Below are 11437 nucleotides of genomic sequence, written 5' to 3'. Positions count from 1 at the left end.
GCATGCAAGGCAAGCACTCTACCACTGAGCCACCTTCCCAGCCCAAAAGCATAATTTTTTAAAATGCATTAAAAAACGATTCTACTAGTTCATCCCACTGGTTACAGGTCTCAGGAATATACATTTTTTTCTGCTTGGAAGCTTCAAAGCCAAAGTTGGAGAGAAGAAATGGGATTTCCTGGCCAGGTTCTATGCCTCTGGCTGTTGAAAAAGCAAGAACTAGATTTGGATTTTCCAATTTGCAGGCACACCTCTGGGCCTCTTTCTGTGTTTGATGTGATGTGCATCCTACTTCATTAGTACCCATCTGGCCATAGGGAAGACCTCTGCTCCACCAGGAATGGGAACAGGCCTTCTTTCTCTGGTCCAGCTCAGTGATGGATCCTCAGAGATCCCATAGGATGTCATGCATGATAGCTCCTACAGCGTCCCCAAGAGGGCTCCATGGCTGGCCTCAGAAATTTCATCCGTAGAAAAAGGACAAAGCAAAGTTTGGGCAGAAGTTCAGAGTAGAAATTGTTTTCCCCAGAGGATTACAATGTCTTCAGGAGAAAAAGACAATCTTCATTCCTGGTAACTTGCCCACTGCGTACACTATACTAGATAGCCACAAACAGTTTGTAGAGTGAACTGAACAGTAAAAAAAATATAAAAAGGGAAATATGAATTTTCTGTTATATATAGGCTTACTATTGGGGAGGGTTAAGAATGTCCACAGTGATGATGGTGGTGGTGATGATGGAGGAGGAGGAAGAGGAGATTGATGATGATGGTGGTAATATTTAAACAACAGCAAGAACTAACACTGAGTACTTTCTATCAGCCAAGCACTGCATGAGCTAAGTTCTCATTACACACAGTATCTTACTGTGTGTAATACTGTGTGTAAGATCACGAAAATCCCTGGAAGCAGCATCTATCATCCATGTAACAAAGAGAAGGCATTAAGGGCATAGGGTGTCTAATATAAAGTGTTCAGAGTCCTGAGCTGGAGAGAAAGGGAGCCAGCATTCTAGCCCAGAATAGACTGATTCCAGGATCCTAGTCTTTATTGTTTGATTCAAGTCTTCAAGGCCTTTGTATATCAAGAGGAGTAGATGGCCAGAAGTCACCTCATAGTGTAGGGTGACCAGAGGAAATAGCATCCAATGAATGCCAGCGCTGGAGCAGCTCATCTGAAGACTCAGTGTCCATGAATTCTGGATCCATCCTTGAGAGGTCAAAGAGTGCACTCAGAACATTTAAGGATTAAACAGGTGAATGAACACATAAACCAGGGAGCTAGTTAACACACATAGTAGTAACCACTTAGTTCCTGGGTCTCTTTTCTTAGGGGAGTTGGGGGGCGGGAGTAGTGATATTGATTATAAGATCTCCATCTCAGATACAAATAAAAAGTTAGACATGGTAGTGTGCATTCTTGTTATCCCAGCTATGTCATAAAAAAAAGTCATAAAAGCAAAAAACACAGGGTGTGTCTTTTCGAAGCACCTGCCTGGATATGTGAGCCCTGAGTTCAAACCCAGTACTGCCAAAAATAAAAATAAGAGAAGGCTAAGTGATCATGATGATTTTGGTATGAAGTGCCCAGCCCCAGGCTCAGTCAGATGTGGAAGACTGAAAGCTTGTGGCCCCAAGGATGGAGAGGTAATTGGGACATCAGAACTCTGACCAATCATGGCTTCATCTGTTGATGAGTTCTTAATTTGATGGCACTCATTGAGAGGAAGCAGCAGGTAAGGCCTGGTCACCAGAGGTGTGCCTCTGAGAGATGTCTTGCCCCTGGCCCCTCCCTGCCTATCTCTGCTTCTTGGCGCTGTCATGATTTAAGCAGTCTGAAACACATGTTCCCACCCCCATGATGTTTTTGCCTTACCACAGCCTGAAAGCAACAGATCCAGGTGACCATGAACGGAAACATCTGGAATCATTTTTTCTTCCTCCTTTAGACTTTTTTTTTGTTTCTTGTCACGTGGATTTAAGTGACTAACAAGTGCCCCAGAGTCTGTAAGTGGTGGAGTTCAAACCCAGCCCTAGTTAGATCCTGAAGGTGAAATCCTCAACTTCCTCCTTGTCTCCCATTCTCTGTACCCTGGGTCCTCAGGACATTTTAGACCAAGTAAGCAGACAGAAGCTATCTATGCACAGAGTAGTGTTCGATCATATGTGGCCGGGGACAAAAGGCTAAGTGTGGAGAAGTAGTCATCAGAGCTTGGCTGAGTCTCCACTGAGCACCCTGCTTTGCTTGTTACAGCTGCTCCAGCAGGAGCACCCCCCCCCATGCTCCTCCCCAGCCTCTGGCAGCTCTGGCTGCCCAGGACAGGGCCTGAGCCCTGAGTGCACTCACCCGCAGGGTTGTGATGGTGGCGGGGTCCCGCAGCCGGCCCTCCTCATCTTTCAGGTTGTAGCCCTCTGGCCTCTTGTCACGCTCACTGACTTTCCATAGTTTCACAGTTTTATCTGTGGAGGGCAAGCAGAGGAAATAAGGCTCAGGGAAGAGGAGTCTGGGGCTGGGAGGAGAGTGTGGTCACAGGGGACAGTGCAGGGGAAAGGCCGCAGGACACCATTTTCCTGACATCTGAAATGGGATCTCACACAAGCATAGATGGTGGTGGGACATGGTTCTTCTTGCTAATGCCACGTTCACTCTATAGCTTATCAGTTCATTTGATTCAATCCATGAAACTACTGATTGAATACTGAACAGGAAGAGCAGTCACATAAATGGAGCTTACTTTAAAACTATTATACTTGAAAAAGTTAACACCCATGACACCTCCACTTGTTGCTTTTTGGTAGTTACTTGGAGATAGGATTCTCGCAGGCTTTCCTGTAGACTTGAATCTTCATATCGCAGCCTCCTGAACAGCTAGGATTATAGATGCAAGCCACCAGCACCCAACTTTTTAAATACTGTTATCATGTCCTGGAAGGCCTTTTATAACTTGTACTCTCTATTTCCTTCTCATGTCTGATCTCACTGAGTACCCTAGTCCCCTTCACTTGATGTGATTCCCTGTATGGCTTCTTCACTGTGCTCCATACATACTAAGCTCACTCTGCCTCAGGGACTTTGCATGTGCTGTGCCTTCTGCTAGGAAAGCCCTTTATCCTCTTTTCTACAGGACTTTACTCCTTCACTTTGTTCTTTTAGCTCATATCAGAAAGGCATCTATAAAACCAACATTTTCTTTCTCTGTGTTCTTGCCGTGTGTGTGCGTGTGTGTGTGTGTGTGTGTGTGTGTGTACTGGACCTGGAACTTGAGCTTTTTTTTTTTTTTCAAAGTTAGTGTTTGACCACACAATTCTTCTTTTTGGCTTTTTGGTGGTAGGAGGGAAGAGTCTCATGGACTTGCCTGACCAGGCTGGCTTGAAACTGTGATACTCAGATTTCAATCACCTGAGTAGTCCAGATAACAGACACAAACCATTACTGTCTGGCTTTACTTTTTTTGGCAGGTCCTAGGGTTTGAACACTGGGCCTCGGCACTATCCCTGAGCTTCTTTTGCTCAAGGCTAATACTCTACCATTTAAGCCACAGCACCACTTGCAGCCTTTTCTGTGTCGTTTATTGGTAATAACAATCTCATGGACTTTCCTGTCCAGGCTGGCTTTGAACCGTGATCCTCAGATCTCAGTCTCCTGAGTAGCAAGGATTACAGGCGTGAATCACAAGCACCCGGCTTTGGCTTTACGTTTAATAGTACTTTCCACTAACAATATTAGTTGCTTGGTTGGTTACAGATTACCTGTCTCTCACTAGCATATACACTCTCTGAAGTCAGGGATCTTGTTTGTTTTGGTCATCACCCTATTTCGAGCAACTAGAATAGTACCTGGGGAATAATAGATGCTTCAGTAAATACTAGCTGGAAGATTGAATAGATGACATCTACATAAGACACCTAGCAATATTCAGGCAGAGATGAGGCAATTCTCTTTTTAGGCTAGGGGTATGGCTCCTTGGGAGAATACTTGCCTAGCATGTGTGAGGCCTTGGACAATCAGATCCCATGTTCATTATTTGTATTATTTTAACTTATCTACAAGTCATGGACATACTTGAGTCCTCTGTCTCTGTCAGACAACTTTGGGCCTGGTCCCCATCTTATCTCTGGCTGGCTGCATGGCTGAAGGCTAGGATCCCCATTCAGAGGGCACATACTAATACTTTTAGGGTGACAAATAAATAGGATCCCCCACATTGAGGGAGAAGAAAAAAGTACTGAATACACAGTCCAATTTGAGTTTCACAGATACCATATTAAGTACAACTCATATATTGGGACATTGCAAACTAAGAGTTACTCTGTATCCCAGTGTCTTCATTGGTAAACAGAATAAAGACTGCCTTCCTATTGGGGCTCTATGTGTTCAAAAACCCCACTATGTGGAGTGTGTAACCCAGGGCAGGGCTGTTAAGAACTGCCTGCAAATGATAGCTCTTTGAGAACTAGCAAATTGGGCAGCTAGTCAGCAATCCTCACATATTGCTCTGTGGCTTCAGTCTTATCCCATGTTCTATATGCTGTCAGAGGGAAGAGGGCAAGGGTCATGGGTTTTCCTTCCCCTTTTGCTTTCCTTTCCTCTTCCATTCCTCCTCCCCAGGCTGTGTGCCAGCACTTCCTGCCCCTCTGGGAAGGGAGATCTTGAGAGCAAAGAGTGGTGACTTCACAGGATGGCTCCCTCTGAGCCTTGGAAACAACACCCACCCTCCGTGGCCCTCCATGTATCATACTGTGGGCTTTCGGTACCAACGGGGCTTCTTTAACAGAGAACGTGCCTCCGTTTTGAGCTACCTGGGCATTGCTAGGACCGATCGGATCTGCTGCTGGCCTGGCAAAACTGCTAACTTTATAATCTCATCTGTGCACTAGGATTTGCATTCTGATCTCATTTCCTCAACCTGGCTCCTGGAGGGTAAGAGGCAAAGAAACCCACCCAGCTATGGGCTTAATTTAGGAATTTCCATCTCAATGGCAAACAGTCCTCTTGCTCCACCCCCTCTGGAGATCCTGCCAGGGGGACCAGCTCTGAAAGATGGGAAAAATGAAACGGGAGGCCTATTTAAAGTCTCTTGATTGGCTCCTGGTCAGTTGTGGTTGGGCTCATAATAACTGTGACTCAGTAGATTTTTAACACCAAATACCTTCCATTGCTGGGCTTTGAAATGTGTCCCAGCCTATCTGCGAGGCAATTTTTAGCTTATATTTCTCGTATCATGAATGACAGCTGGCTCTACAGAGACATTGAAAAATCACAGGTAAAACACAAAAAAATAATAATCACCTGTAATTTCTTTTTTGTTGTTGTTGTTGGTCCTGTGACTTGAACTTAGGACCTGGATGCTGTCTCTGAGCTTTTCTGCTCAAGGTTAGTTCTCTACCACTTGAGCCACAGCACCATTTCAGCTTTTTCTAAGTAGTTTATCGGATATAAGAATCTCATGGACTTCCCTTTCCAGGCTGGTTTTGAACTGTGATCCTCAGATCTCAGCCTCCTGAGTAACTAGGATTACAGGTGTGTGCTACTGGCACCAGACTTAAATACCTGTAATTTCTGCAGTCAGTGACAATCTATTGTTCACATAGTACATAAATTCACATGGTATTTTCTCTGTACTAGGGATGTTTCAGGGGTTACAAATATATGCATTTTATATGTAGATTTTTTATGTTTAATCATCTTTCCTTGTTTATTGAATAAATAGTATTTGTTATAATAGAAAATGAAAATAAGCAGGAAGATAAAAAATCTTAAATTCTATTATGAAAATAAGTCATAAGTGTTATGAAAAATTTCCTAGTCTTTCATTATATGTATACAATTATACAACTATTTCTAATATGCTATACATAGTTGATATCATATATTTTACCTATATATTTATCTATACCAACAGCTATACCCATAAATATATTTATAGCATCCATTACCTATATAATTTAGAGAAAAAGAAATCTGCCAAGAACTAACTGTCTAATAGTGAAAGGTTTATTAGTAAACTATAGAAGAATCATACAGGGGAATACTATGCAGTCATTGAAAATGTATTATAGAAAAATAACAATTAGGAAAAATATCCTCTTATAGTTATACTATGAAATTTTAAAATCTGGTATTAAAAGTTTGTAGCACAACAGCACAATTCTATTAAAAAATGTATTAAGTGGTGTATGGTATTTGCAGGGGAGAATTCAAATGGTTTAAATCCTTAGAAAAACTCATAGTCCAATGACATGAATACCAGGAAATTGGTCCTTGAAAGGCGTGTGGTGGGAGGTTAACAGAAGAAGGTAGAATTAAGAGCGGAAGAGGGGGAATGCAGTCGTAAATATTCAATGCATATCCTATGAAACTAAGGAAATTGAGGGGAGGAGGTGAGTTGGGGGGAAGAATCATGAAAGGGGTGACGTCAATCGAGAGTGCTTATAACATCTTTGTGTAACTGATAATAAAAACACAATTTAAAAATCAACAGATTTACTAATACCCTTTTGTCACTTTCTTTAAAGAAAAACCTTGACAGTGCTTTCTTTTAGATTGAAACACTTTTATTATGATTTTTGTTTCTCTGTTAAAAAAAATCCATATAATGAACATGTGCTCTTTTCATAGAAAAGTACCTAGTAAGAAGTTAAATGAAGCAATGTATTTCCATGTGACAATTTCAAGGTCTAGATTCACAGGTGAATGTTAATTTTAGTCTTCATTAAACATTAGGAAGGTGTCAGGTGATTTTGCTCACGCCTGTAATCCTAGCTACTCAGGAGGCTAAGATCTGTGGACCATGGTTCAAAGCCAGCCTAGGCAGGAAAGTCCTTGAGACACTTATCTTCAATTAAACCATCAAAAACAAGCAAACAAAAACCACCAAAAAAGAAAGCTGAAAGTGGTGTTGTGGTTCTGAGTTCAAGCCTTAGAACAACATTTTAGAAGGTTGGAAATATGTTAATGAGCAGAAAGTAAAAACTGTGCTCAATTATAGTAAGATAAGCACCATCTTTTTTCAAAAAGATAATTGATAGAGAATTTAATCCAACTCTCCATGGTTGCACTGCCTGAGGTCATTCTTGACTTTATCATTGCCTCCCCTCCATTTTCCACTCAGTGTTTTGAAGCTTTGTAGATAAAAATGTCTAAGGGACTTGTGGTGGTTACTATGAGTAATGGCTTTTTCATTTTTCCTGGCTGCTTCTCTGAGTAGTCTATCATCACTTGTGGCAGCTTTGAACACAATCTTATCACTCATCATCATTTCTTCTTTTGTTCGCTAATTCCAATTGTCTTCCTTTAATTTTTACATGTTGATCTATTTGGCTCTGAGGAGGGTTCGGAATCTTAATATTAGTATAACAAAAGAAAACCACAAAAGACCCCAGACATCTTTCTTATAAGAATTATTTTTTGAGATGCTGTTGACATATGAAATGTCATCCCAAATGGGAAGATAATATCCCTGTTAATCAAAAAACTATTTAAAAACTCAATTAACAGAACATTATGCTACATAATTAATCTTCATTGCATTTCACTTTCCTTCCCATCCCCCTTACAAAGTAGTTAATAAGTCTTTGGATTTTATTGCAATAATCAATAGATTAAATTTCATAATCTAACATACTAGCTGTAGAAAATACTCAGACATTTTTCCTTTGCTAGATGTTATTAAGACCACTAGAAGTCTACAGAGCTTTGGAGTACAACTTGAACATCAACATTAAAAGGGAAGAAATTGTAACACAATTATGTTTGTTTTTGCAAGAAACCAGAATTTCAGAAGAAATCAGAACAATAAATATAAGGAAAAATTAAATATACTTAAATATGGAAGAGCAGATGATTCAGGATCTGGTCATGAAGAGATGAGGATATGCTTCAGTAACCCTAAAATGACTGTTTTATAACTGTCATTTTTTACATTTGTACTCTGGCTTTGTTTCTGATGGATTTCTAGCTCATATTCATCATCAAAACTTCTTTTTCTTAAAATATGACTCATGAACACAAAGTTAGAAAATTAAAATGATAAAATGAACAGATTCACAAGTTATCCATAATAAAAAATAAGCATGATAAACTTTTAGGTTTGCTTCCTTCTAATCTTTAAAAGGAATGAATTTTTTTTCACTTGACATGTGAATATTTTCCTTTCTAAATGCTGGTATAGAAAAAAGAAAATCCTGAGTTTCTTCATTTATATTAAAGCATCTTCTCTTCATAGACAAGATGAAGTAAGTTAACTTACTTAGGAAACGGTATCTAATTTCCATATACTAATTCTCTTAATTGTCATGTTATTCAACTATTGCCCTTCAATTGATAACTTCTTAGAGGGAAGTCAGATGTTTTTGGCTTACATCTGTAGTTGTAGTTCTTTGGGGGACTGAGATCTGAGGATAGCAGTTCAAAGTCAGCCCAAGCAGAAAAATTTGAAAGATTCTGATCCCCAATTAACGAGTAAAAAGCCAGAATTGGAGGTATGGCTCAGGTGGTAGAATGACAACCTTGAGTGAGAAAGCTAAGGGAGAGCAGTCAGGCCCTGAGTTCAAGGTTTAGTGTGTTCTCTCTCTCTCCTCTCTCTCTCTCTCTCTCTCTCTCTCTCTCTCTCACACACACACACACACACACACACACACAAAGCTATAGTAGGGTAGGTAATTCCACTTCTGCTATGAATATGTTAACCTGACCATTCAACAGGCAACATCTTGGCTTTCTAAACCTACAAATGGTGTAAGAAGTTTGAAGGAGAGTTTGGGGAAACAGTTTCGTGATCAGTAAGTTCTTTAGTGGTGCCCCATCTCTTTCTAACTTGGGCTCTTAGATAAGAACTTGATTCTGCCAGAGAAATACCCAGCCATCTGCTTGATAGATCATAAAATATACTTAGGAATTAATAACTCCAATATACTCAACTCAGAGACAGCATGGCTTGTTGAATTTCCTGATATCTATTCCCAGAATAACATCCAGTGAAGCGCAAGACAGGAAGTCATTCAAAACACACCTGTGAGTAATCTACATTTGTTGGAAATTGCAGATAATGAATTTCTACACAATTGGGAAATAGATTTGATATTTATAAAAAGAAAAGCTACTGCTTTCCCGATGGGTCTACTTCTCTGTGTATGAGTGCCAGGCATTCTACAAAGCATCTTGCCAAAGTGGTCGCTAGCTTTTTCCAGAGTCCACAGGGTACAGAGGGAAACTGAGGCCAAGATAGATCCCCATGCATGGCTGGCAGACTGTAGTGAATCACACAGAGTATCACCTGCACATACCATTAGTAGACAGAAGAAAGTAAGCTGCGTTCTGCTGAGGAAGCCATCTTATTTTATTGATTTTTTCTTCTATTTCTAAACTCTTCAGGTAATCGAACTCGGGTTCATGGCTCTGGAATGTGCTGTAAACATTGTATTCACCCCTACGATGAACCTGATTTTTACTCTGTAGGAAAGAAAAAAACACACATAAACATTAAACCATGGAAGAAGCCAATTGGAAACTCATCAGTCCCTTTCCTTTCTTTCAGCGGAGCCTTCAGGGCTGGGGTGAGGAGGGTATATAAGGTTGGGTGAGGCAAGACTCAGGACAGTCCCATGCTCTGTTGCCTTAGATCAGCAGCCTCTGAAGGTTGGGCCACCAATACATCTGCATTAACTTGTAGGTGATCTATACTAACTTCTGTATATCACAGCATATACATAAGCCAGAAGTTCAATTACAACAGATATTGAAGTAACTATGGAAAGAAGCTCTAATACTTAACTGCTTATCCTAATACACCCCTCCATTCCATGCGGGGGGGGTCCATATCTACTTACAATATTGGGACTATTTTTACAACTTAAGAAATACAAATTTATCTCAAAGTTGTTGTTCTGTTTTAAAATCAAAGTTGTGGCAACTTTCACTGCTTTTACACCGTGGCCATTTACTTTTAAAAAGTCGTACCTGATTCTCACAGAATCTCTCAGAAGCAGGTAGGGCATAGGGATCCACATATGAGGCTAAGAGATATAAAATTACCTCCCCAAGATCACAAAGCTCATAAGGTGTGGATCTGGGTACCAGATCTGGGTACCTGCTTTTGAATTTTTTTCTGTTCCTCCCAGAATGAGTGACAAAACAGGCAGAGGTAGAGATGCCATTTGCATCACTAGAACAATGAGATTTCACCTCTGTATTTGCCCTAGCACTGAGTGTGCAAATGTAACACAGAAAGGGGAAGAGGAAGAAAAAGGGAGAGGGGACTAAAGAGTTGGAAAGAGAGGTTTTACATTTTTAGAGATTTTTTTTGTTAGTCTCTATTAGTTGTACAAGGGGGGGGGGGAGAGGTGTCATTTTGACATTTCCATACATGCACACAATGTACCCAAGACCTCTCACTTCTCTTTTCCTCTCCCTTACCACCCTCCTCCCTTCTTAAAACAATTTCAACAGGCTTCACTGTTTTGTTTACATACATGTATACAAAGCACTTCAACTCTCTCTGTCCTCATCCATCATCTTCTTGGAGTTTCCCTGCTTTGAATAATACCTCCCTCCCTCCAATAGAACCAGTTTTACTTTCCTATCCAAGAAGGGAGGCAGGATTTATTTCAGATATTTATAGGAACAGATGACCCAAGAGCTTTGGGATTTGGCTTTGAAAAACTGTTCAAAAAACCGAGTCTTATAAAACATTTGTTACAAAAGCTTGACTTTCAAAGAGAGGGGAAAGGACTCAGTTTACAATTTATATTCCTAGTTAGATACAGAAAGCCCCAAATCACATCTCTGATGAGGCATGAGGGACAGCAAAGCTCTGTGAAAATTCACTCACAGGATTCACCCACAAAAAGTTAGAAACGACCCAGTGCCAGTGGCTCATGCCTGCAATACTAGCTCTTCAGGAGACTGAGCTCTCCCTTCAAAACCATTCTGAGCAGGAAAGTCAGCTTTCCAATTAACAAACAAAAAGTCAAAAGTGAAGGAGTGGCTCAAGAGGTAGAGGGCCAGCCCTGAGCAACAGAGCTAAAAAACTGCACCCAGGCCCCGAGTTCAAGCCCCAGTACTATACTGCTTGTCAGGTTAGGGGTACCTCTCTGAGTTCCAGGACTCCCCTTCTTCACTTTCACAGTTAATGTTTATTTTGCAGTGAACAACGCCATCATCCTGTTTTGGGAAATGGGTTCCCCATCATTCTACTAGTTAATCAGGCTTCCCAAATATTTCCATAAATTAAAATAGGTGAATCCTATAAATAGCGAACTGAAAATGTGGAATAGAATAATAGTGGCAACATTCTGCCTTTGGGTAATTTATGCTAAATAGATCTCCAGCTCCTTTTTTATCATTACTGTGAACCTAATTGGATTTTTTTGAAAGAAAATTGGAAAAAAAAAAGATTTGAAAATCAGTTTTCAAAGCACTTGAAATGCTGACGTCCCT

General features: G+C 40.5%; 1 protein-coding gene across 6 annotated transcripts in view; it reads right to left on the bottom strand.

The window, feature by feature from the left end:
- The window catches only part of Ppp2r2b (protein phosphatase 2, regulatory subunit B, beta), a 473748-nt gene that overhangs the window by 98008 nt on the left and 364303 nt on the right, over window positions 1-11437 (bottom strand). For all 6 annotated transcript variants that reach the window (XM_013025506.1, XM_013025502.1, XM_013025507.1 and 3 more), the window contains 2 exons: window positions 9286-9451; window positions 2348-2460 (listed from right to left, as the gene is read on the bottom strand). In XM_013025506.1, the coding sequence (XP_012880960.1) occupies window positions 2348-2460; window positions 9286-9451 (279 nt within the window). The remainder of the gene's footprint in view (window positions 1-2347; window positions 2461-9285; window positions 9452-11437) is intronic.

Source organism: Dipodomys ordii, unplaced genomic scaffold (genome assembly GCF_000151885.1).
Source record: "Dipodomys ordii isolate 6190 unplaced genomic scaffold, Dord_2.0 Scaffold85, whole genome shotgun sequence".
NCBI lineage: Eukaryota > Metazoa > Chordata > Mammalia > Rodentia > Heteromyidae > Dipodomys > Dipodomys ordii.
This window is presented reverse-complemented; position numbering and strand designations above follow the sequence as displayed.